General features: G+C 39.8%; 1 protein-coding gene across 16 annotated transcripts in view; it reads left to right on the forward strand.

The window, feature by feature from the left end:
• ABI2 (abl interactor 2) overlaps window positions 1-26,518 on the forward strand; it is a 75,959-nt gene extending 49,441 nt beyond the window's left edge. For 5 of the 16 annotated variants that reach the window (XM_072041058.1, XM_027461123.3, XM_027461113.3 and 2 more), the window contains 9 exons: window positions 2,260-2,277; window positions 9,250-9,347; window positions 9,900-10,046; window positions 11,064-11,188; window positions 12,159-12,332; window positions 15,018-15,176; window positions 18,793-18,879; window positions 19,202-19,375; window positions 20,328-26,518. In XM_072041058.1, the coding sequence (XP_071897159.1) occupies window positions 2,260-2,277; window positions 9,250-9,347; window positions 9,900-10,046; window positions 11,064-11,188; window positions 12,159-12,332; window positions 15,018-15,176; window positions 18,793-18,879; window positions 19,202-19,375; window positions 20,328-20,503 (1,158 nt within the window). In that variant the 3' untranslated portion in view covers window positions 20,504-26,518. The remainder of the gene's footprint in view (window positions 1-2,259; window positions 2,278-9,249; window positions 9,348-9,899; window positions 10,047-11,063; window positions 11,189-12,158; window positions 12,333-15,017; window positions 15,177-18,792; window positions 18,880-19,201; window positions 19,376-20,327) is intronic. The other 11 variants (XM_027461122.3, XM_027461115.3, XM_038182504.2 and 8 more) reach the window with 7 other exon arrangements.
• Window positions 26,519-27,535: the final 1,017 nt, after the last annotated feature.

The raw sequence follows: 27,535 nt of genomic DNA on the forward strand, positions 1-27,535 counted from the left end.
GTTCTACAACATGTTATTTAGCACTGGCTCTAAACCATTACAATTGTTATCCCAGTTACCTCAGTGTAGCAGAATCATACCCACTGTGGTGCAGTGAATTATGTTCTACTGAAAGGACATAATTCATCACATGGCTGATGACTCAAATGTGTGTTTGCATCCATTTGTTATGCTTGTGATATGCTTGAAATAGCATCCAAATGATATTTATAATGTGCTATATTAATCTGGAAAATTAAGAAGCATTGTATACTTAGTGAAACAAGAAGGAGCAACTTGTTGTCTTTAATCATGCTATCTTTAATCTGTGGAATTTATCTTTGGATCAGTTAATCGGGTTAATCCAGCATTCAGTGCATAGGAAAGAACCACTCTCTTGCTGATGGGGAGAAAGTGGTCAGTTGTGTTTGACAACCTGTTGTATTCATTCTGATCAAGTAAATACAGAATAATTTTTTAATCTCTATCTGGAGGACAAAGAGAAAAAAATAAAAGAAATAGGAGCTTTAAATTTGTCTATCTATAGCTGTTTATTGCTTGAGCTGTGGCATTTTTCCCTTCAGATCAGTACTCAGCAAGAGTTATTGGATAAATAGCATTGAAGTTCCAGTTATTATCACAGTATCTGTCTGCATTCTTAGTTCTCCGTCTTCTTTTTTGGCTGTAGGGCTTTCCCTCTAGTACTGGGACACAGCACTGTTTATTGTCAGGGCAATCAAAGAGATAAAGTAGCAAGCATTCATTGCAATCCCTGAGAAATCCCTGATAAACTGTACAGAGAGCAACACAGGGGAAGCACAGAACACTCTTGGCCATGAAATCCAGTATGCCATGTTGAGGTAAATAGTTTAACCTGCTATGGCCATGGGAAAAGGTGCTTTACAGTATGGTTTCGTAATAGGGGAGAGTGAGTGTAAATGCCACTATTATTCTTGCACTCCCTCCTCATCTTCATTCCCTGAAGTCACAATGCTGCAAAAATCCCAAGAACTTATCTGAAAGAGATTTGCTCATTTTTTTTTTCTTTAAATATTCGCGGGTTACAAAGTCTTCCAATCTACTTTTCCTTCCAAAAGGTTCTCTGGTCAGGAGAATGCGGGGGTAGGGGAGGGGAGAGTTTGATCCATTCGAAGTAGTGTGTAGTTGCATTAAGGTACTGTAATTATCAGGCAGTACTGCTGAGGGAAATGTCTCCCACTGATGGACCCTTTAATGCAGTTGGCCACTCTTTCTGGCCAGTACAGGGGGACCTGGCTTTGCTGTGTAACTGCGTGAAGCAGAGACCGTTTTGGTTAATATCTCCATGGAACTGAACTTGAAGACAGGATGTTTTCTAGTAAATTGGATTATGTTTTCTTTAATATGTTAGGGTCTCATTATGAGCTGTGTGGATGGACCAGAGTAGTCACTCTGGATGCTCTGCTGTTGAGATTCTGCCATACATAATCTTCAGTGTTACAAGAAGTCTAAGAAATGCAATGTGTTTAGATCAGCTGAGCTGAAAACAGATCAAAAATACTCAAATGGAAGGACTACTTTTTTTTTATTATAGGGAAAGAAAATACATATGCTATATATATGCTATTGAGCCAGTAAGATGTCATGTGACTTCATGCCAGACAGCTAGCACTTAAGCTTTAAAATACTTCATTCTTGGCTAATGTTTTAATATATAGTTTAGAAAAAGGTTCAAGACATAATAATTTACTCTCGATCTTTGTGCAAGAGGTTTCTCATCGCACCAGGTTAAGAATTAACTAACAGTATTGTCTAAGAAAGAGCATGTGTTAGCTTAATATTCTAGAGGATTTTGTTCACCTAATTGTAAATATGCAAACACAACTAACAGTTTAAATGAGCTCAGGGTATTGATAAGTCTGTTCTTTGACAGCTCCAAAAATTAGTCTCTGAAGTTAATCCAACTAGATTTTATAATCCATTCTGAAAATAGGTGACTTTTTGTTAGCACTGTAAGAACTTTAGTAAACTGAGTACAAACATTTGAGCATTAATTTTCAGGTGTTAAATCTAAATCCTTTGTGATCAATGTGTGTTGAAACTTTCAGCCTGAAAATCTTTTACTCATGACACATTCTGCTTTAGCCACTCTTTTTATGATCTACTGATACATTATTTTGTTAATGCTGAATGCTTAACTTTTTTCTTTCTTTTTCCTTTCTCTTCATATCCTGAAGTTCCAACTAACCTTTCAATGCTTTTTTTCCTTACCTCTTTTATTTGCTCCATTTATGCATTAAGTGGTTGCTTAGATTTAAGGTAAGAAACCCCAGGGCTGGATTTCCATTCTTATTCTTCTGAGACTATTACACACGGGGAGATGGTTATGTGAATGTTATAGATTGTTTAACACAACATCTGCTCTCCTTCCTGTGTATCAGATATTCTGTTGAAAGACTTCATTGTGGATAAATGTTTGACGATAGAAATTGATTTATTTATGTAAGGAAACTAACACAATTCATTTTAAAAGCTTTGTGGCAAAATATTGACTGACTTAAGCATATATACCAGGTCATTTACAAGGGACGAATGTTGCGCTTACCATGCCTAGATGAAAAGATATGTGAATACTTAGCAGCTGAATAGGAGCCTCCCCCTGTGTAATATTCTTTTTATCCTATATACGGTGTGAATTATGATTTGATTGGGATTAATGTTTCAGTGTAAGATTGCTCCAATAAGGGGCTCCAAAGGTATGTAAAAAATTCAAATCTGAACATTATTTTTTAAAGTTGCAGTATCCTTATTGTTGTCCAGAAACTGCTAGCAGTATTTAAATACTGAGAGACACTCGTATATGATTTTTTTTTTCAAATTTGGTAGTTGTGTAAAATCCTTAATTTCCCATAAATAGCAAGCAAAGTGGTTTATGTAGTAGAATATTAAATGAGTAATGCATCAAAAAGTCAGAGTGAAGTATGGCACATTCTCATAGATCTTAGAGAAATTAAATCATTATTAGTGGCTGCAGATGTTACAACAAAAAGCATAAAATCAATTGGACAAGAAATTAACGAAGTTACATGATATTACATTGGAATTTATAGTACCTTAAAAAATAAATAGGTTGTACCTTTATTTAGTGTTTTGGTATCATCGTCTTCCTGAAGTGCAACTGATTTGGTTATTTGGGGAAGGGGGAAATGAAGTTTTTTTTAGTAGCAGCCATGGTTTCAAAGAAGGAACTGTATTTTAGAATGTAGAATACTGATATTTTATATGACAGTATTAATTAAATGAAGTTCCAAGTGGATGTGGAGTTCTTTTTAAGTATTTTCCACAACTGGGAAAAGCTAAAATAAAATACTGCACATTCCTGAAAAGATAGGCTTTTAAGTAGCTACTGCTGGAGATATCCTAACAATGTCCCTATTGAATTGGCCAGCTGGTAATTTTAATAAGGTATTTAAGTGTACGTAGCATATCCGATCACAATGAAAATTGTTTAATAAATGGAGATTTCTTGCACGTCATTTTAAATTTACTTTTACGTGAGTGCTTAAGGTACAGTATTTCTAGTCACATAGTGTTTAAATTGGTTATATTTGAGAATTAAAAAGTTAATCTCCCTGTTTCTGCATAGCCCCGTGAAGTGCATACTTCTAATGCTGAATACCCCTTATTCTGCACACAGTCCATGCTAAGTGGTGCTTTTCACAGTGATTTGAAAAAAAGGAATTGGCAATCTGTCAGTTTTCTTTGTTGCTCTCTACAGTTAGAGTTATGAACCATCCTAATGACTATCCTAAAAAAATAAAATATAAAAATTGTGCAATTACAGATTATGCATGAACTGCCATATCTGCATCATCTGCAGTGGTGAAAAGAGTCTCTTCAGCTTTTCAGAGAAAATTATTTTTTCAGTTTATAGGTTTGGAATGAAAAATAACATTATTTGTTATAACAGCAGTTAAAATACATCTCCATTTTTAACTGGAGTGAACCTGGTTTGATTTGGAAGATAAAATATGTCAATCAACTTGTGATTGCCAAAAACATGAGGGTTTAAAAAAATAAGATTAAAAAAAAAAAGGCAAAAAACCGTACAGCCCCCCTCTTAGTGGACGTAAGAAGTCTCACCATAGTCACAGTGCATCAATCTGAAAGAAAAGTAAAAAGCCCATAGTTTCATGTGAATACTAATTTTACTTCACTTGAGAGGTTATATATGAAGTTCTTAGCCTGTATTTATTTTTCATGGCTGCAAAGAAACCGTAGCTTGGTGAGCAGTTACAAAATTAAACTGACTGATGGGACTAACTGTACTTGTATGTAGGTGGCTTAAACTTAAATTTTAAACAAATTTTGAAGAAAATTCCAGCTGCAAGTCAGAGGAGTATCTGTACCACCTTCTGTCAGCAAATCAATTGAAAATTACATTGTTTAAGCCTTTTACTATTTGCTGGACTTGGTTCTCCAATTATTTTACATAGGTGAATGTGGTAAAAACAGGTAAACTTGCTTGCTGAAGCTTTTACTTACAGTTATTGGACAAGACAGTAAAATTTAGACATTTCATTTCTATATCAAACAGTTAATCAACTGGTGAAAATATGGTTTAATTAGACTTGCAAAGTAACTATTCAAGTGGCTGAGCACAGCCTGAAAAGGAGTTTACTCTGAGGTAGCAGATGACAGGCAAAAAATCTGTCAGCCTCTCTGTAGCTTTAACAAGATGAAGCAAGGCGTGGGAAGTTAGTTTTCATTCAGCATTGGGTTGTTTTTGCTGGCGTCAGATACAATATCATTCAAGAAGGCTGGATTGATGTTTCTGAATGTCATCCATGCAACATTACTGCTGGGATGCTCTTTCTTAATAGATTTGCCAAATTGTTTGCCGACCTGAAAGGTCTAGAAAATCAGATTTGACAATAGAACAGCCCTTAAAACATTTGGGGCAGAGTCCAACTTTAGCTTTAGAAAGTAGTTCTTTGTGAGGTTTGATTGTGTAGAATATATGCTATTGAGGCTTTTCGGGGGAAAAAGGTTAACTTGGTAATGAAACTGACAATGAGGTGTTACACTGAAAAGTAAAAATGTTGTAGGTTTAAATCTTTGCTGCTGTTAAGGCCTTAAAGCTGTGTAAATAAACTGTTCAGTGCCTTAAAGCTGTGTAAAAAACAGTGCATTTGTGCAAGTACGTTTAGTGGGTCTGGTGACCAACTGTATCTGACCAACTATGTATTTCTGCACTTCAGGGAACAGTGCCTCTCTTAAACAGAATAATCTGTAGTGATAACTTCAAGCCTTCTATTTCTTTAAAGTTCAGTTTACTGCTGTTACTGTGGAGGTGGATCCCAGAGCATCCTCTAGGATGTGTTACTTACCCAAGATCTGCTTGGTTTAGGTTGTTTATGCAATTCCTTCCGCAGCAAAGCATCATATTCCAGCTCCAGCACTGCCAGAGTTATAGCTCTGGTCTTTGGACCTTTTATTTTGTAGCCCTGTTGCATGCTACTTCATGTACAAAAAGCCTCTATAAAGTATCCAGTCAAAGAAATGCTTATCTGAGAGTGTCTGTCTTCTCTCTAGAACTATTTTGAACCCACCCCCCCATGTAATTTCAGTGGGTGGTGTTTTCTGCTTTTTTTTTTTTTTTTTTTTGCTTCAGGGGAAAGAAGCAAAAAAGTTGGAAAAATCTCTCCATTAATTCTGTGTGGACCATGTACAGTGCTTTTCTGGGTTCACTGGGTTGTCTTCTTTCTTGTAGAACACTCAGCTGTTTGTTTCTTTTTTTCTTCTTCTTCCTCTGAGCTTTGTGCCCAAATTGTCTCTCTTAATTTTTTATTTATTTATTTTTTAGCACAATGGTTAGCTGTTTTGACAGTAGCAAGCAAGGACAGAAGTACTTCTTTGTATTTTTTTCTGTTTTGTTTTGTTTGTTTTGTTGTTGCAGGCTCTATTTTACCATACAGTTTCCTAAAAAGAATTTGAAATTTCTGTGCTACAAACTAACCACCGATCTGTGGAGTCCTGCAGCTAAACTAACCAACAACCAGATGTGTCCCTCTGCTTTCACCCTCTAATTACACAAGTTGCAGCTGAACGCTTTTAGCTGCATGGAGCTAGGAGAAATGTCATCAAAAACAGGGCAATTTCTAGCAAGGTCCAGCTTACTCAGAAATTCCAACTTAATGAGAAAACTGATTTTTGCAAATTGGTGACAAACCCAAATGTAACCTTGAGTTCTAGTGATTTCTTTGGATTGTAAAAGTTTGTAAGAGGATTGTATGTGGATGAGGATTTGGGTATGGAAACTCTTTCCAACTCTATGTCCAAAACAGGAAAAGCAGTAGGCAACAGAATAAAGTTTTGCAAGGTTTGGGGGAGTGTTAATATTTTCCTTTTTTCCTTTTTTCCTTTTTTCCTTTTTTCCTTTTTTCCTTTTTTCCTTTTTTCCTTTTTTCCTTTTTTCCTTTTTTCCTTTTTTCCTTTTTTCCTTTTTTCCTTTTTTCCTTTTTTCCTTTTTTCCTTTTTTCCTTTTTTCCTTTTTTCCTTTTTTCCTTTTTTCCTTTTTTTTTTCCTTTTTTCCTTTTTTCCTTTTTCTGTTTTCCTTGACAAAAGGAGAAGGAAGTTGGAAATTTTGCAATGTTTGTATCAACTGAAGTTACAACTAGTATAGCTTTAAATTTTATTTTCATTTTCTTTCCTCAAGACAACCTGTAACCCTTTTAGTGTCTTGCATAATATTATTTCTACAGGTCTGTCTGCTTTGATTAGAACTGTTGGAATAAAAGTAAAAGGGGAAGTTATTCAGACAGAATTGTTTAACTTGCACTAGTTAGTCTTAAAGTCCTGTCAGATTTGAAGACAGTCCTGGTAAACTTTACTTGTTCTTTCAACATTTCAGTTTCGGTGTTGAAAAGTCATTTCAAAGAGCCTGAAACTAAGCATTCTGTCAGTGCGCTTCCCCATGTTTCAGACTAGTCTTTCTGAACAGCTTCTTTGTGACTGAACTTTCTTGTTTAACAAAGGTTATTTTTTCTTCAGCCACATTTTCTAAAGCTGTCTTACCATCCTATGTCAGAATATTAGTTAGTGTTAATAAAAGAAACTGGCAGTAACTGGAGTTCTGCATTGGTCAGGCAAGTATTGCTTCCACATCTTACTGTATGCTGTGCTATGTCACTTCACCCTCCAGCTGCATTCCTCTTCTTTTCATGTGATTCTAGCCCAGTGAAATCCTAAAAAGTCATTTTTCTTCTTGTAATTACTGTATGCACATAATACCATTCTTGAAAGTAGGGTTAAGTAGGATGCTCTCTTAACTGTAGCACATTCTGTTAACTGTGAAGTGATAGCTAGTGCTGACATCACCTGGGGAGAAACCATAGTGTAGCTAGTTAAAACACCTGCCAAGACTGCTCAGGGACACACAGATTGGTCTAAGTTTGCTGTCCTCTAAAGACATCCAAAACCCCTGTCCTACTAGGCTTAACGGACTGTTTGAAATAACCTGTAGCAAGTGTTGCTGTGATTTTTTAATTAAATGGTGTTGGGTTTGTTTTGTTTTGTTTGGGCAACTCAAATAGATGGATGAAACAGACATCGTTAATGAGATAAGAAATACAGGGGATGCTGCAACTTTAAAAAAAAAAAAGGGGGGGGGGGATTTTTTGCTATTTCTTGATGTTCCGTGTATAGAATAAAATACGATTCATTTTACATTTTCCCTTTTCCCTTCAAGTAGTTGTAGTTCAGTGCTTACCTCATCCCTCACTTGACTTAACTTTAGAATTATTGCTGCTTAGAGTTGGCTTAAAGGACTTTATAATGCTATTCAAAAGACTTTTCTTAAATTGACATTGCAAAGCACTTTTTGCACAACTGAATCCCAATGTTTGTCTTTGAATCTGACAAAAACAACAACAACAACAAAAATTTACAAGGCTTGGTCTCCTTTTCCTCCCAGGAAATTGAAAATGTTGTAACACAGGTTCTTGAGAGCTAAGGAATCAAGTTTCAGTGTCAGAATATTGAACATATTATGCTTTACACTGTCCTCAGTATTTACAAATTCACAAAAGTAAACATTTCCAGGATTTTAAGCAAGTTGTTATAGACAAATTATAAAGAAGTAATTTGCCTTTAACGATGTTTGCAAGTATTATTAATGTGTTGACTACTGTGCTATTTTTTTTATACGGGAGGTGGGGTCAGTAGACAAGACTTATACTTTGGAAATAAGAAACACTGAAATACAGCATGACAGGAACAACAGAAAAAGGGATGTAAGCATACTTATTTTGGTTTGTTGAATATTTTTGTGCCTAAGCAAGAATTTGAGCATTCATAAATCAAAAGCTATTTAATGGAGATTTTTAAGAAGACCACATACAGATTCCTGTAATGGTACACGCATTGAGAGAATTATGCTTGGCTGGCAGTATGTAGGTAAACAAAATGCCTATGTCAGTAATAACTGTTTACGATTTCTACATTGATCAGACAGTTAGGAATGCAGGTGACTTCTTGATTTTTAGAGGTTATAGTAAATTCTCTTATATAAAAGTTTCTTTGTAATTTAACCTGAAAGAATGCAAGGGGATGACTGTAGTCACATCACATCACTGCAAATAATTTTTCTCCCCATGTGTTTATCAATTCTTAGAGGTCAGTTTGCTACGAATTTGGTGGGGAAAGAAATACATCTCTGTGTTTTTCTATATATAGCTTTATCTGTAATTTTGCATGTGTACTATTAATATTTATAACAAACAGTTTATTAAATAATTTTAATACTGTGAAAATATTAAAACATTAATGGAACATATTTGGACATTGTGTTGGCTTCTCTGTATTTGTATTAATTACATTAAGTTGTGGCCTATTATATAAACCTAAATATTTTTAAAGAGTTCTTAAAAATATTATTTGAAATTTACCATTTGGTAGGGCAATGTGAAATAACTTTTGTCTTAAAAAGTGACTGGGAGGTTTAACCAATTCACATACAATGCCTGCATTGTCACTGATTTAATGTTTGTGATAGCCCAAAGACAAATTCACTCTTTGTATATATAATTTTTGAAAACCCTATGTAATAAAGAGTCCTTTGAGCGCAACTCTTTGAGTTTTAGCAGAGTGGAAATTGCATATAGAATGCATGGCCTCTCAATTTATTTTTTGTTTAAACCTTCCCCTACTTAGAGTTAATTGATAGAGGCATCTCTCTCCCTAGACGGTGAACTTAGTGAAGGCCATTTCTCTCCCCGTTCTTTCACGCAGGTCAGCACGCAGAATATGAAGATGGGTGGGTTGCCTCGTACAACACCACCCACCCAGAAGCCACCAAGTCCACCAATGTCAGGAAAAGGAACTATAGGGTAAGTGGAGTTACCAAGCATGTAAAGGGTTTAGGTGAGCAAGAAGGAGAGGAAAAAAAAAAAAAAAATTCTTTCTTTTTGTGTGGTTTGTTTCGGTTGGTTGGTTTTGCTTTAACCATCCACAGGATGAGAAGTTGCATCAGCATCCTCTTATATTGATCATGTATTATATACTGGATAACACATTTCTGTCACAAGATAAAGGGCATCATCAGCCCTCCTAACAGAAGCATTTTTTATCATTGCAGAACACTTAAAACTACATGCTTTAGCATAGAGAGTCATCAGCTGTGTGGCTTTGAGAGGTGGTGCTAAACAACTGGAAAATTAGCATGTGGCGCTGTTGTACATGAAGTACATGAAAAATGCCCTTGACTGTTTTCTCATTCTCTGAAGTAGATATTGCAGACTTACAGGAAAACATTTTTAACTCCTGATGATGCTTAGTATGTAGCAAACGTTTCAAAGAATGAAAAATGTCTTTGTCTATACTATCTTAATTTGCTTCTTTGCTAATTTGCGTATTATCTTAATATGTTTGTCCTTGTGTAGGCGTCACTCTCCTTATCGTACTTTGGAGCCAGTACGTCCTCCGGTGGTACCAAATGACTACGTGCCTAGCCCAACACGCAATATGGCTCCCTCACAGCAGAGCCCTGTTAGAACGGCTTCTGTGAATCAGAGGAATCGCACATACAGGTATTCAGAGTAGTCCCACACAAAGTGTACTTAGTATTTTATAAGTGTATGGACAAAAATGCTATGATAAATGTGAAATCTATCTGCATCTTGACAGTGAAGCTTCAAGCAAGGGTAACTGAGGATGGATGCCATTTAGCATGTCGACAATGTGCTGTAATAAAACTGGAATAGTGAATTGTGAATGGTTCGTTTAATCCTATGGTTGCATTAATTTTAGTACTATAACATAGTTATAGCACTTAATGCTGTACTAAAATTCCAAGTGTTTAGACTGTGATATTTTGTGAAATGTTTACAAAACTGGGAAAAGACATTGTACATAACTTAAGTTTTGCATATTGAAGGGCTGCTTGATGTGCTTACCATTCACATTTTTGTTTGAACCGTCTTTGTTTTTAGATTGAGAAGTTGAAAAAGAGCATTGTATTTTGAGGATATTGATAACTTCAAACACAGAATAAAGCTGAGTTGTATTACCAAAGGTTCTGTAGAGAGCTAGCCTTCTCTCTAGGATAATGAGAAGAGTTTCATGATATGACAGGTCTAAATACTTCCCTTGGAATCTTTACCTTTTAAACTTCATGAGTACTTGATGCTGGCTAAAGAGATTGGCTTAATGTGACTTTTACTTGATTATCTTAAAATTTCCTATTTCAGTAGTCTTACATGAAAGCACGTAAAGCAGAGTTTAAACAGTCGATACCTTTTTTAGAGTTACAGCAAAACGGTCTGTATTTGCTCAGCAGAGATTTTGCAATATTGGAATGGCATGCTTTGGCATTAAGTTCAGAAGTGTTTCATTTTGGAGGAAGTTCACTAGAACTAGGTGAAAAACTGTAACCAAAATGACAATGACTACTGAGAAAACTAAGCTTTGTATTGGTCTTTATCATTGTTTCTTTTCCCTTGTTCCCTGTTACTCCTCTGAATTAGTTAAGGTGCTGTCTGAGGGATCTTGTGTTTCAGCATGTAGAGCAGCATATTCATTTTCTGGGTTATTTTGGTTTCTTACAGCAGCAGTGGGAGTAGTGGAGGAAGCCACCCAAGTAGTCGGAGCAGCAGTCGAGAGAACAGTGGAAGTGGCAGTGTGGGTGTTCCTATTGCTGTTCCCACGCCATCTCCTCCCAGTGTCTATCCAGGTAAATGGAAACTGGCTTTTCCTCTTTCTGACCCAGCATTAGCTTCAGCATTTGCAGATCTCCTAAAAACCATGATGAGTAAGCCCCAAGAGGAATCTCCAAATTCATCTTCTAGAAGCATGCAGTCCTTGAAATCGGTCCTAGCTATTTATAGTATGAATCTGACTAACGTAGAATGTTTTCTGGGAGTTTCTGATGTTCATTAGTGTTTATTTTATATATTACTCGATTTATCAGAATTTTTTGCCTGGCTGCATGCATAGGACCAGATAGGACACAATTTTTTTGGTGGGCAGGGGAAACACCTCCCTTGTCCTTCTAAGCAAATTGATGCTTTTTCATTGGCTGTCCATGCAGGTCTATGGAAGCGTGCTTTTAGAAAATTAGATTAAAAGAGAGGCAAGCAGAATGTAAATCTTCAGTACATTAATGCAAGCCTAGCTGAGTTGTCATGAAAAGGCATTTGTTCAGTGTAAACCGCCCCAGTCTTCCCAGAAACAGGCAGTGTTTCTTTTTCCTTTGCTCAGCACTTTTGGTGAAGAAGAGTGTGTAGTTGGCTTACAGTGTGATCTGAAATACATGATGCTTCTGAACCAAAGAATGGGAAAATTTTGGCTTTCCTCTTCTGTATGTTTTCTAATTAGTACAAAAGCTAAAGGCAACTGTGATAAGGATTGCAGTGTAAATAACAAGGAATAAAGACATCTTTCCAAAATAATGACTTGCAGTGAAAAGTTCAGGGTTGTTACCTTCAGAGCTGGAAAGAAGCAGTGGATTTGCTTGACTGTCATGAGCTGCCTACATAAGAATGAGCCTTTCTTCAATAGCTTTATTTTTCTCCCATCTCCTTGTGCATTCCAAAATACTATGCATCTAGTAAGGTGCTAACACTGAATAGTCAAAGGCTTTCTCTAATCCTTGCTAACATATCTCCTTATTAACTCCACCTCTTCCTCCTTTCTTCACGTAGCCCCTGCTGGCTCAGCTGGCACTTCTCCCCTTCCTGCTACCTCTGCTCCTGCCCCCACCCCTCCTGCTCCTGCCCCTTCCTCCGCTGCCCCAGATGCTGCTGCAGGAGCCCAGCCCCTTGCTGATGGCTTCACCTCTCCAACTCCCCCTGCTGTTTCTTCCACACCCTCTACAGGTGAGTGTCTGCTCTGATGTGTGGGCAGATGAACCCAGATGTGATCACGGTCCAGGGCTTTTCCTTGAGTTCCTCGAGAAAAAGTTCCTTGAGAAGCACTGATTTTTTTCCATTGGCTTTTCTTTTATTTTAAATATAGAAAAAGTATCTGCTAATACCCAACTATAAGGTAATAGTTAGAGCAGACAATTCAAGGTGTGCTAGTTTTATAAACAGCAGCCATTACTTTATTATTTTTACTTTTTTACATTTACATAGCTATTTATTACATTATTATTTTATTGAAGTTTGGATACTGGGACTTTTACTGAGTTCTGGGTCTGATTATTCTCTTCCAGGATCGGATTAAAAATGGTGCAACTAGCAAAGTATAATTTATATGATTTGTCTCTTCAGTGCTTTCAAATGACAAGTCTCCTTTCAATGAACTGTTAAGGAGAGCATTCTTTTTCTAGAAGTAAAGTAAAACACAAGTTTTTGCTATGGAGAATAGTACTAAAGCATTTTGGTTTGATGCTTTAGAGTCAGTACTTAAGGCATGTAATGCAACTTGCTTTATTACTGCTTATGAAATTACCCCACATTTTTTATTTTCTCATGTGCTGAAGTTGCAGCATGTAGTACTTACTAACCATAGCACAGTTCTGTGTTAGCTTTTAATGAGGTGTTACACTGTATTGTAAAGCTCTGTCTTAGATAGCCAAATTCATATGTGGCTACATGTTTTCTTACTTTTCATTCTAGTGGAATCTGATTTACAAGGGCATCAGTTGATGTGTGTGTTTATTAGTGTTGATCTCTCATAGAAGGAATTTCACCAGGTGCCAGAAGCATTCTTGAAATTGTATTTAATTTAAGGTGCAGTGGTTTATATAAAATTAGAAAATACTTATAGTAGAATCCGTGACTGTGACAGAAGTTTCTGGACTGTGATGAATTCTGGTATCCAGATGATACTGAAGTCTGAACTACTTTCACATCTAGAAGATAAGGTATATCAGAGCGCTTCAGTTTTCCATTTTTTATGCGCCATCAGTATCCCAGTTCTTAAGCCATATTGCTTCTGTATTTTGGACAAGTCTAAATCAAGCAGAAATTAATATTTCAATGGCTGCTAACTTACAATTTTGTGAGAGAAACTTTTTTTTTTTTTTTTTTGCTATTTTGTTTCCTTCCTTGTGTTATTAGTGAGGCTGCTTGCATAGCTTCTCTGAAATAATATACATGAAGAGACTGGATAGTTTACCATTTATGAGGTTGTAGCTTTTGGTCCTTAAGGACCACTTATCCCCATTCCTTCTCTCCCCCTTCTTTGCAATCACCACCAATTTCACAGTCCTTTAAGTAATGGGGAGACATACTGAAAAGGCATGCTAGGAATAATGTGGAAAAGCATTTTTTTACTAGGTGGATTGCTTCTTAACTGCTCTTGCTCCTCACCCGTAAGAAGTGTGCTGTTTGAGACGCACATACCTGTACAAAGCAGGAGGAATGGGAATCTCTAGTTAATGCAATTGCTCTTAGAAGCAAGTAACGCAGAAAGCAACTTGCATTTTCTTTACTGACCTAGTGTGCAGTTTTGCAAAGTAATCAAGCATAGTGGAGAACCTCCTTACACCTTATGTAAAAGGAGAACAGTGCAGACTTTTAAAAATTGCTCATTCATGTGTTCTGTTTCCCTATTTACTTCACTGCATGCATGCCTCCTCAGCCACAATGGCCATCTGGCTTTCTTCCCTCGTTTTTCTGCAAACCCTGAAATTTACCTCTAGAACAAATGGTGGAAGCAGAATAGTTAGGGAAGTTAATAACCCATATGGGTGTAAGAAGTCTAGTTTACTGTGTGCTGTTGTGTACCATATATAAGATGGAGAATTCTATGTGAGCACAAAGGCTGCCTTAATAGTCCTACTTCTTGATTAGTATTGGGTGGTGATGAGTGACATGCAATGTCAATTGCCAGTTTCGTGTTCATATGTTTTATGGAAAGCATATATTGCTTAGTTAGATTCAGAATCAATTATTTTGATATAGGAAGTGATTAGAATGGAGAGCAAGTTTTAAGGAATTATTCCAATTGACAGCTCCTTGAAAATTAGGTCTTTGAGTGTGATTTCATTTATTCCATACTTGAAGCAGTTTCTAACATTCTCTTCTCCCCAGATGATTCTCTATATATTTCTTGAACAGCAATAAGACAGTTAGCATTGGGTTTTTCAGTTGTAGAAGGTAACATCTCTGAATCTTAGAAATGGTATACATACAGTTTGTACATGTTGTGTTGCTTGATGGCTGGACTGTGAAGTGTTATGTTTCACAGGTTTATAAATGAGATGACTGAATTTGCAAGTTATTATAATACATTATATAAAATCTGCAACTGGGAATGACTGTCTTTCATTTTGAAACTTTGTAGCATAGATTCCTTTGCATTTCCATTTTGGCTTTTGCAATTAGTACTAAGTACAGGCAGTTGGGAGAATTATTATGTTGCTATTGAGACATCCAGTATTTGTCATCTGGTAGCTGAACTGGCTGAATGCACCTAGGATGCAGATTGCCTTTAAAGAACGGAAATCTTTCCAAGCCTTTGAATCTTGAATGTAGCTATTAAAAAAGAAAAAAGGGGAAAAAAAAAAAAGGCTTCATTCTTCCCTTGGTAACACATTTCCCTTTCTAACCCAGGTCACCCAGTTCAGTTCTACAGCATGAACAGGCCTGCATCTCGACACACGCCCCCAACAATAGGGGGATCTTTGCCATATCGGCGTCCTCCTTCGATCACATCACAGACGAGCCTTCAGAACCAGATGAATGGAGGACCTTTTTATAACCAGAACCCAGGTAAGAAAGGTTTTCTGCTGTGCTGAATTCAATGCAGGGGTGAATTGCCTGGACTTCAGGTCTCTGAAATTCTGTCTCCACTGCAGATCTTGTGTTTTGTCTCAGGTTAACTTCCAGTAGAGTGCTGGTAGTTGTGCTGAAGCTGTGGTGCAAGTACAGATCATTCAGCTTGCACTATGGCAAGCAGCCCAGAACAATATGGGCTTTGTTGCCAGATGAATTACTTTCAATCTCACAGAGATCAAAGAGATGTGTGCATTTAACTTGAGAAGGAAGTGGATGGTCCTGCTGGGGACAGTGAGGATGGAGGAGCTTATATGAGTAAACTGCAGCTCAGTTGCCTGAAATATGTGGTATTTGTTAAGCACATTACATGCATATTGAAATCTGAAGGAGAACGGACAGGAAGGAAAGGGAAATAGCTGTAAGGGAAACCTTTCGATATTACCTTTTGCAGTAAAGAGGATTTTTGGTATATCCAGAGAGTTTCTGACAACTGCTGTGCATTTCTGTATTAGTAAAGGGATAATTCTCTGGAATTTACCACTGCATTGTTAAAGGTAATCATAAAGATGCCAAATAGACTTCAAATAAGTTACATAACCATGATTCAGTCTGTGGACCCAAAAAGAAAGTAATGATTATGGTGATTAGTCACTTGAGCTGTAAATCACAAACAAAATACTTCAGTTATACTGACATACATAAACAAGCTGTTGTAGTAAGAGCAGAATACAGAATTTATTAGCTTTGTGGTTAAACTAACCCATTTTTTTGCACCTTGAGAGGAGAGGATGCTCAAATATGTGTAATCGATGAATATCCTACAAATAGAGGGACTGTTGTCTGTAAGGAACAGGATGGAGGCCACGGTTGCTTCTCAGCATTCCCAAAGAGGAGGAGAAAATACAAACTTATGGCTTGTTCTGCTTTGCAAGTTGTTTGGCAATAAAGCAATACTTTTATTTTTTTCTTTAAGTATTGTGGCATAGTCATTTTTGTTTATTCAGTTCAATACTGCTACTAAGATAAGGTAATTCTTCTGCTTCATGGTGAGACTTTTTCAGCAACTGAAAAGAAAATAGTAAGGAAACGCAGACCCCTAACTGATCTCAGCATAAATCTGTCCCAAAGACACCCTCGTCAGTTATGTCACCTAACAAGTGGTGCAACTTTGCTACGTTAGTTAAATATCAGTAGGATGTCAGCTGCCAGCAGTATGGAGCTCGGTACAGGCTGAAAACCCTTGGGAAAAAGTGGGGGCATGTTGGGATGGTGGTATGCACTACACGCTGTTCGTATAGTTGAATTCTTATCATGCTGAAGCTATCTTGTGAAAGGTGCTCTCAGGCATTTCTTAATGAATCCACAGCAAATGTGTTGATGAACTTTTTATTCTACCAGTGGCCTATATAAAAGCAAGTTGAGTGGGAATGCTTAAGATGGTGTTTATCTCATCTTTTGAGATAGCAGGAATGCAATAGAGTTCTTCTGATGCACTTTATAAGAAGTCATTATTTTAAAATGTCATTATATAAAAATAAATAAATAAATAAATTACTGTATCGACCAAATACAGTAAGGGCCAAAACCAGAGTCATTATGTATTTTATAGAGACAATATAATGAGAGAGTGCCTGCACTGTGTGTAGACTGAAGTATAAAACTTGACAAAAGGTTAACATAAATAAGGAATGATGTCAGCTAGTGTTAGCCATCACCATTTGATTAAACTGTGCAACCCAAGCTAACAAAGGGATTTTTTTTGTGTTTGCCTAGAGTGCTTGTCTAGAGCGATCTACTTTACTACCTGGAAAGCCTTGTTATCTCCTTCAAAGAATTATATATAGCACACAAACGCAGCATGCTGAAGGGATGTAGGAAACTGAAGCTAGTCTCATATGATAGATATGGATTGTATGTATTCATGTGACTTGAGTAGAGGAAACATTTTGAAACTAAGTATTTTCATAGCATATATAATTAAAAAGGGGAGCGCTTCATAGCTGAACATGAATGCTGAATTCCTGAATGTTATTGCATTTGAATAGTACTTCAAGTTCCTTTTTCCCACTTTCATAAATGCAAGACCAAAACTTTTCCCAGCTACTGTGGTTATATTGAAAGAAGGAATATACTCGTTCTGGAGTCACTTCATTCAATTCAAAGAGGTTGTAATTAGAAAAGTATTTCAAAATTTCTCAAGAACTATAAGTTAAGTGGTAAGATAATGGAGCTTGCTTTGTGTAGAAGTACAAGGTTGTTCTTGCAACAAAAAAAGGATGGTTGTTGCATTGTGCTTTTTATGTTTATTTTGCATGCTTTGTTTGGGGTGTGTGGTTGTGACAGGAAGGTGAACATGAGTGGCAGAAGAAATTGAAAGTGGTGGTTACTAAAATGAGCAAATAGGAAAATTTGAGACATTAATTTTGAATACCTTAGATTTTTTTTTCATTTGATGATGTGAAATAATTCTGAGAAATACTAAGTCATATGTAGCAGCTCTGGAATTAGCTTGAAATTTAATTAGCTCTGTTCTGTAAGCTAAATAAATGTACTGGTACATGAAATGTAGACCCTTTTCCCTGGTGTTCTTTTGGACGTGATTAAATGTCTTTGTATGCCACTACTAACAAGAAATAATTTAGTTGTGCTTTTCCTGAGGTGTGCTTTCTGAAAAATAATCCTGGAACTTGCTTAAAAAAAAGAATTGTACTGCATTAGCCTTACAAAGTGGGACTAAAACTAGATAAAATATTAAGTAATTTAGTTAAGTAATTTTTTTTTTTTTACCCTAACTAGATAACTGAAACTTTCAGTTTCTGTCACTAGCTTAAACCACAGTTTAGTGGTATAACATCTGCAGATGGCTGAAAGCGTATTCTTTAAATGTGAATTCACGTGTATCATACAAAGACAGTTCTCCTGTTACCAGCAAAACAGCTGTTCAGAGTTTGGTGGTTTGCAAAATAAGATAGAAAGATAAGGTAGAAAGGCAGCCCATTTGGAGTAGCCTCTGTTGCTCTGCAGCAGCACAGTGTGCTTTAATCTGCCAACAAGGACCCTGGTCAGAAGTCCTTCGTTTCTCAAAGGCATCTTTGTCTGGTTCACCTAAAACAAGTTAAATGAGGCTTTTTTTGTTGTTGTTTTTACCTACATTTTGGAGAAAACTTGTTATATCCAGCATCAGTACTATGGAATTATGGATGCTGTTATAGAAAAGGTGTTACCTTTGTAATATTAAGTGGATATAAAAGGTGGAGGATTGTAGGGAAATAAGCCTCTTGGCATATTTGTTTCTTAGGCCTATTCATAAAGTCCTGCAGTAATAGACATGTATTTGAGGGAATCGTGTAGTCAGATCGTACTACTACTTCAGCATGGATTCTTGATCTTAAGAAAAAGAGCTGAGATGGAAATACTAAAAATAGATAAATCTCCTTGAAGTAAGGATTGGAAACATAAACACCCTGAACCATTTTTCTTTGAATGCCATCGTTTTTATCGCAGCTTCTTGGCAGACTGCTATGTTGTCTGAGTGGTGATGATGTCTACTTTCCTGTTTGCTGCTTTGTTGTGTTTCTAACTGAATGCCTCTTTTTAATTTCTGTGGCAGCATCCCTTGCTCCTCCTCCCCCCTCCATCCTACAGGTAACTCCACAGTTACCGCTAATGGGATTTGTGGCCAGAGTTCAAGAAAACAGTAAGTTTGCTGCTTCCTTGTGCGATGATTTAGTACTGCATGTGGCTTTTGTTTCGAGTGGATGAAACAACTGTCTGTGTACAGCCAGAATTTTGCTTACTTTACTGTCTCTGCAAGTTTGTCAAAAGTTCCTAAGGGGGGCTAAAAAGGAAAATAATTTAATTGGAGGATCCTGATTCACTGAATTTTATTGTCTCTAGTGTATCTTCACAAGTTCCAAACATTGATGCCAGAGCCAATAATTGGGATAGGGAATCTTATTTAAACCTTTAGCTATAGCTCTCAAAGATACTTTCATGGTCACATTGCTGCTTATTTTCAGTTTCAGATACTCCTCCCCCGCCACCGCCTGTGGATGAGCCAGTGTTCGATGAATCCCCCCCACCGCCCCCACCTCCAGAGGACTACGAGGAGGAGGAAGCAGCTGTGGTGGAGTACAGTGATCCTTACGCGGAGGAGGACCCTCCATGGGCACCACGGACCTACTTAGAAAAGGGTAGGTTTAAAGCTGCTAGAGATGGAGGGATTATTTTTGTAATAGTTTCTATATGCTCCTGGTATCCAGCCCTGTGCAAAGTCTCTCTTACAGGTGCACAAAGTGTGCCAAGTGTCCCATGGTGTGACTCTAAAACATGGGTGGGTGCTCTTTGCACGCCCATAGAACTCTGTGAGGGCTTCACGTGCCCGTCATGAAGAGGCCATGTGCCTGCACCTGTAAGACGCTGGGCGTGCTTTGTGCACCGCACCCCTTCTAAGGAGGCCGTGTATGGGGATCCTTGTAGGAGCCTTTTAAGGGATGTGCAAAGCACACCCAGTGTCCTAGAGGCATGTGTGCAGCCCTCTTCTAACGGCCTCATTGTAAGGGGCATGCAAAGCATGCCCAGTCTTAAGAGACTCAGGAGTCTTCCCTCTTAGTGGTGCATATGCTTAAGACACCTTTCTTGCATATTGCATATATATATCTGTTATGTAGGTATCTCTGTACATAAATATGTATATTTTATTGTATGTATATGTCTGTATATATTTCCCTGTAGAAATACTTTTCTTAACAGCTATGCTGTATGATTGTAGAGTTTTTTAAATGTATGTTTTCTAAATGTTATCTGGGTGATGATACATATCTTCTGTTTCATATTTGCCAGTGTTTTGTCATATTTCTTTGAGTTTCTGAAGCAGCTTTAATCTGTTTAGTATTTTCCACTATTATGTGGTTGTAGGAAAAAATCCTGATGATACAGTAGGCATGCGTTTTGTTTTAGAGAGGCACTGTGTTTCTTTCTCTATTTCTTAAGTGGATTTTATTTACTTTGGTATTATGTATGATGGGAGTGATTTCCTGATAATGGGACTGCACATGTGCATTTTATGTATCTACATGTGGAGATAACTGAGGTACATGCTTGTACCTCTCCTAACAGTCCATACTCTGATTCTCTGTTCTTTAGTGGTGGCCATCTATGACTACACGAAGGACAAAGAAGATGAGCTGTCATTTCAGGAAGGTGCCATCATATATGTCATCAAGAAGAATGATGATGGTTGGTACGAAGGGGTCATGAATGGAGTGACGGGGCTCTTCCCAGGGAACTATGTAGAGTCCATCATGCATTACTCAGAGTGAAGACTCGAGGACAGAGCTCTGCATCTCCTGTTGCAGGAGCTGTCAGGGCTTCCCGGATTTCCACCAGCCTCTGGGGCCCCATCCAGAATAGCTGAATGAAGGATAATTGTAACAACCACTCTTTTTTTTTTTTTTTTTTTTTCCCTCATTATAAAACAATAGTGATTTGAGTTGTTTGAACAAATGGCTCTTCCGGCTGCCAGCAGAGAGGCTATCCTGAGCCATCTGATGGTGAATTAAGCTGACCCATTCAGATGTAACAAACTCCTTGAGCAGCTGACCCTTCAGTTAAATTCTGACTTCTGACAGGCTCCGGGATCTGTCTCAGGAATCCTGTGCGCCCTCATGGTACTACTTTTGGCAGCAGTGCCTGGCACTTGGGATGTCCTGGGATGCGTGTGGTGAAGGGTTGCTGGCCAGTGGACGTCCCTCCTGTTTCTACACTACACTCCTGTGCAGCTGGAAGAACGCTCGTGTGCTAGGGAACACTGGGATTTGTACACAAAGCCGTTCGCGCATCTGACTTCCTTACAGGTGGTTACATCTTAGCATAAACACTTCTGCAGCTGCTCTGCACATGTAGGCTGACACAGGGCACACAGAGCTGGCTTTGAATCACTCACCTTTTAGTTTAGACAATTAGGATGGCTGCAGCCCAGAGGACCCTCACCCACATTGCCTCATCTTTCGATTGCAACAGGTTTGGTTTTTGTTATGCACTGATGTAAATGTGCTGCTCTGCACCGAGCTACCTGCCACGGGTGCTGCTGGGTTAAACGGAACTCACAGATGCCATTGATGGTGAAGGTGAAACGAAGTTTACAGGTCCTCCTGGGGTCTGAGGATAAACTCTAGGGGCTGTGATCTCTAAGGTTCAGATCTACTCACGCGTGCTTGCACTAGAGAAACTTACCCCCAACTTTAGTCTTATGCACAATATAATCTTGAAAATCCAATCAGGTATTGTAAATTGGCTTTTTGTACTTGATGACTAGATTTGCATATGTACTGTGAGAGCCCTGTGCAGAGGCAGGACAAACGGCAATTGTCGTCTTCATGTCTGTTGCCAAAATCTCTTCAATGGAAGTAAAAAGGGCTGTTGTGTGTACTGGTTTCCCATGGAAATCCAAGCAGTAACTAGTAGTAGTCCTAGCTCTCTTCCCAGTCCTTTCCATTGCTTATTTTGAAGAAATAGATATTTAGAGCTGTACTGGTGGATCTAGGGTGGAGTAATACCAAGTGAAGGCCCCTGGGTTAATAGTTTGCTTTTTAAGTTTCAGTTAAAATGCTGCTCAGTGTTCTGCTTTGCAGATCAGTGTACAATGATGGCTGTATTAGTCTGCCCTCAGGAAGGACTAAACACTGTCTTTGGGTGAATGTGATGCACTAACAGAATGAACCAATTAAACCTCCAGTTGAAGTCCTGTTGGCCCACAAATGACCCCTGCGTTGTGAGAGCCTCCTGGGCCAGGGCATCTTCCTGAACAACTTTTGACTGTCGCCTGACCAAGTTCCAGCTGGTACCAGCGGTAGCTTGTCAAAGGCAAGGTAACACTGCAGCTTTCTTCTGAGGCCTGTGCGTAACAGCAGTGCGGACAGCAGTGCCAAGGGTGAGTCTGTGATAATATTGGCAGGGGGACTTGACACAATCCCCTTGCTTGGTAGCCAGTGCAGTATCAGGGTGGAGGTGCAGGTTTCATCCAAACTCGAGTGTGAAGGAGCCAGAGCTGCTCAAGGGCGAAGAAAGAGGAAACAAACAGGTGAGGTGTGGGGGGGATACCGGTAAGTTTTATTGGTACCTGCGGTGAGCTTGCAGAAGAGGGCATTAACTCCTGTAACAGTGTGTAAAAGGAACTAGTTTGGTGGAAGCCTGCAAGAGGTACAGTTCTGAAGCAACCAGTGCAAAGATGGAAGTTACTTTCTCCCATGCTTAGTCTGCAGCTGCGTAGCCAAGACGCTGTTGTCTTCTTTCTAGAAGCTGGCAGCATTAGTATTTGGAATAAACGTTAGCCAGAACAGATACCCTTCTACCTTCCTTCTGTCTTGCAGCAAGAGTAGCAGAAGCAGCCATCGTCAGTTCCCTCAGCCCATTTCTGTGGGAGTATACCTAGAAACACTGGTTGTCCAGTACCTGGAATGTCTTTTTCCACTGCCACAGGGCAGGCCTACAGCTTCTGCATAGGGCAGTGGTGCTTGCATGGCTAGAGATCAGGGGGATTGCACTGCAGTATTACACAGCCACCCCCTATGCACCAAAGAATTGCGTTTTCCAGGACTATTGGAGCTTTCCTGCCTTCTGTTTTGTTTCTGGTTTGTTTTTGGTGAAGACTGAGCACACAGTGCACAAACGTATTGAGTTTGGCAGCTTAAAACATTAGTACAGGAGAGTGAATGCTCTCTCCTTGCACACCCATATTCCAGCTGGGAGGTCATGCATTAGTGCTATCATGTCTTTAACTCAGTATGTGTAAGAGCATGCGCTTGAATACTTCTGACTGATGGGTGGTGATAGTGTGTACTTTCATAGTGTATGATACACACCCATATCCTTAATTTTCATTCAGCTGGTTGTATATCTTGTGAGTTTTCTGTGTTGAGAGCTACCAGAGTGGAGCAGTGTGTACTCTGGAAAGTACTGAATGCATGTCAGAGCTCAGGACGGAAGATGAGGCTGAAAAACCTTGAAGATGTGCCAAGCTCCTTCAAAGGCTGGTTTGGCTTGATGGGCCAAAGGTTAGTTGGGTTTCTGCAGATAGCATGTGGTATTGTTTGTCCAGTAAGAGCTGCTCTGGATGGAATTTTGGGGTCACCTCCTGCTGGTTTTAAGCTTTATTATGCAGTACTAATGCAAATAAATGTGTTGAGTTTTATGCATACTTTTTATTTTGTATAGATTTTAATTCTGTGGCTTGTTTGGGGATGATGTGATGTTATGGTCATAGACCAGGCCAAGGTAAACAGGCTTTGTGTATTAATGTTACATGCATGCTAGTGAAGTCAGTGAGGGTTGTGTTTCCAGTTTTGTCCCTTGTATGTCTTCTCCAAAACCTTCACCCCATACCTCCTTATTTACATATGCTCCTAAAAGGGGGGTAGGGGAGAAGTGTGGAAAAAACCCTCAGTATTTCACATGGATGCACAACTTCTCTTCACTGAGTTCTGCTGCCATAGTAGGAGGTGTTCTGCATCACAAGCTGTTGATCAGAGCAGCAGGTGTGCATGAGAGGTAGGGGAAGGAGACACTCCAGGATAGGCCAAAGAGTGCTGTATGGCCAAAATGAATGTTTCTCCCTTCATGAGAGCTGTGTTAGCCCAGCCAGATGTTTTCATTGTGCACGGGAATCTGTAGCTGTGGATTTTGCTTTGGTTTGCTGTAGCAGAGTTCTTCCTTGCTCTTGGCCCCCTTGGGACAAAGCTATTTACAGCTCTCCTTCTGCCACATGCCTGGGTGAAAGGCGGTCATAGACTGTCCCCAGCTAGTGTGGGTGCAGGTTATTTTCATGCCTTTGTTCCTGAGTGGCTGGGGTTGCATGTGTCTCATGTTGTTTTTTGCGTGTGTGTTTTTTTTTTTTTCCTTCAGATTGCTTTTCTTTGTTCCCCTCACTGGCTGTTGCAGCAGCTGGTTGAGAGTGGCAAGAAAACCAAGCTGGCCGTTTTATGCCTCTGCATCCTGACCGCACCTCTATGCCCAGTAGCTGGAGCAGGCACTAGAGGGCAGAGGCAGTGCCGGGGGACTTGCTAGCCTGACCTGTGAGAGCTGCGCAGACACGGACATTGACAAGCTGCTGCTCTCACTGGAGGGCAAGAGGTGGAGCATGGCCCTTGTCTTGTAAGAGATAACAGGAACTTGAGTTGAGGTTTCCTGGAAGTGGGTGGAAATTGCTGCTGGTGTGCACCACAGCTCCCCCACCATCCCTCTGGTCTCTGGCTGGGTGTTTTACCGGGGTGGCAGGAAGGCTGAGAACCAGCTAGCCCTTGCTAGAACAGGTTGTTCTCCTTTCATGCCTCCTGAGAACTTTTTCTTTGCTGTTTGAGGGCTCTCGCTGTGCATTGCTTTCTGGAGTAAGAGGATGTGCCTGTCTTCTGCTTATGCCAGCATGCCTGTCTCAGCAGACCCAGCGCCGTGTTTGCAAATGAGCAGAATGCTTGGTCCCCTGCTCTGCGTGGTTCTTCAGCGCTCTTCGTGACAGCCAAGAACCAAAGGGTACGATGGCAGCAATGCAGCGTCTGCCAAGCAGCACTTTTACCTTGGGCTTTTCAGCTGCCTTTGGGAAGGGAAGCAGCGACAGGACTGATGCTCCTTTTTGGACAGAGGGTGTGCTGCCCACCTGCTGCGTACCTGTGAGTTGCTGACTGGTGGTGGAGGGTCATGCACTGGTGCAGCCTATTGTGCTTCTGGGGTGTCTCCTACCTGTGTCAGAGGGTGGCAAGTTGCTGCGGTGCTCTGCTCAGCAGCTTCCAGCAGTTCCCAGTGAACGCTGTAGATGTGCCTCTCTTCACGAGGAATAAGCTCACTTTTAATTATGTCTCTGGCTGTCAGGCATAGATCAAATGCAAAAGTTTTACATTTTCATGTGGAAAGGACAGGACTTTTCTTTGGTTAATAATCTGGTGGCATTTACAGGGCAACTTGTTTGAAGCTGCTAGAGGAGGCTGTTGGGGACTGGTGCTGTGGCTTCTGCTGGGTTTATTAGCATTGAGTGTAGTCACTGACTGAGGACTGCAGCATTTCAGTAAATTTTGCAAAACCCATACAGAGTACTTAGTCAGACAAGCCTTTGCTGGCAATAGTGGCAGTGGGAAATGTGCAGAACTGTTGTGGTCACTAAGGCAAATATTTAATCTTGAGAAAAGGCAGTGTTGTAAAACAGTATGAGCAGGTAGATGATGGTTTATAGCTTATAGGGACCCATGTTGAAGAATTTACTGTGTTTATGGATATATTTTCCACCTTCCTCACCCTTTGGCATCACTCAGTATTAGGCACAGCCATAGTTTGTGGCTAAAATGGTATTACACAGAGGTCAGAACAGTGCAAGAGGGGAACAATTTTTCTTTTCAGTAGCTGAAGTCACGATGGAGCAAGAGTCCTTTCAATATTTTTTTTGAAAGTACAAGAGTAGCGGGACCTTCGTCTCCTTTCTGTGGGAAGGTTGTTGAATGCTTGATGCGGCCAAGGTTTGCCAACTGCTGTTACAAGTAATAATTCACAGACCACGGTGTTCTGCTGCTTTCATTCAAAGAAAAGAACCAATGTGTTTTGTGCACCCTCCTGTGAATGCAGGAACTGTTTTTTTTTTCTTTGGTACTCTGAACATACCCGTTTTATTAATACCTTTGCTTATTCCAAGATGAGTTACAAAAAGGTAAAGTCAGCAGCCCGTTGGCCAGAGGTAAGCCTAGGCCCAGCATCCTGATGAATACCTGTGTGGTGACTGCTGAAATACGTGCAGTGTAGTTGTTCCTATTTCTCTTAAAACCTCAGACAAATCCTACCACTATCTACTAATGAGGAAGAGCTTTGTACAAATTCATTTCCATTACAGCGCCTTGCTAAAGTGCTGACGTCTAGATTTTTTTTTTTTCTGTAAAGCCCAAGTGCTTCTTTTCACATTTGAAAAAGTGTCTTTTGCAACTTGCATGGACAAGTAGTTTCTATGAATTCTCTGGAAATGTTAGTGTCTAACATGGATCTTTTGTCCATGTACTTTTTTTCTGAAAGCAGAACCCCCACACACACCGTTGGTTTGCAGTCAGAGGAGAAGCACCCTGTGCTTTTGATTTTGGCACTGCTGATGCAGTGGATGAGTGCAGAGCCCACTGTAAATGATCAAGCCTGCAGGACTCTGGGGAGCTGTGTGCCGCCAGTAACATTTTATTGTGTGTGCCATTTGAACCACCTTCCAAGTGAGTGCAAAACCCAATTTTTAAATTTTTTTAATTGTACTTGGAATTAACTGTTGCTGTGTACTAAACCCTCTTGTTACGAGCCCTAAATAAAAAGAACAAAGCACACACCATGTGTTCTGTCACCTTGTGTTCTGTGAGTGTGCCACTGCTGCGTCACATTCCTTGTCTTTTGCTACAGACTTTTCAACATGTCGAGGCTGGGATAAGTAGCTTGTGTATGCAGCCCTGTTCCAGAGGAGCTCTGAGGTCAGCCCTTCCTGAGGTCAGCACAGGTATGATGACTTGCGTCCAGCCCGCTGCCTTCAGCGGCTGCTCTCTCTACTTCTGTATGACTGCCTTTCCTGCAGTTACCACTGCTGGGTAGCCAGCTCTTCTTCCAGCACAGGGCACCCATGCCATGTTCACAGCTCTCAGCTGCCATCCTGTTGTACCAGCTGTAGGCTCGGCTTCGTCTGAGCTGGCTGGAGAGCTGTTTTCCCTTGCTTTTCCCAAGTAACATTCTGCACTACCAGTGTTTAGGCAGAAGTCCTTTCCTCTGGGCCTGCAGGAACACAAGAGCTGCTCTTCTTTCAGCAGTGACATGTCTGCCCTGGGGCTGTGACACTTGCTCTATGTGCTGTGTCCTGTCCAGCTCTGAACTCCTTGTGGTATGCGCACAGCTGTGCTGCTTGTGAATTCCTTTCACTGAGCTGCATTCCCTCTCCAGTAGGTGAGAGCATGCACTGCAGCTGCTGCTTCCCAAGGATGGTGTTCCATCTCCTGGCTCAAGGCAGAGACTAGCTCAATTACATGCAAGTCCAAGTACCTCTGTGCCTCTAAGAATGACTGCCCCACACAAGCAGGAATTCCAGTCGGAGTTCCTATAATCCTGACTTTCAAATCCCTGCAGTAATAGCTCATGACTGCTGCACGGCTAGCCTATGGGCGGCCCTGAGGGAGAGATGAACAGAGCTGAATTCCCTACAGTGGACCCCAGAGAGGGGCTGCACCAGCACTTACCAGCCATCAGCTGTTCTTGGGTGAGCAGAGATGTACAGAGTAATGCCAGGACCCTGCACGTCTGGGGAAGCACGCAGATGGAAAAGGTGAGCCTTCACTTTGGGTCCTCTTTAGACCTGTAGC

Source organism: Anas platyrhynchos, chromosome 7, assembly GCF_047663525.1.
Source record: "Anas platyrhynchos isolate ZD024472 breed Pekin duck chromosome 7, IASCAAS_PekinDuck_T2T, whole genome shotgun sequence".
NCBI classification, from domain to species: domain Eukaryota; kingdom Metazoa; phylum Chordata; class Aves; order Anseriformes; family Anatidae; genus Anas; species Anas platyrhynchos.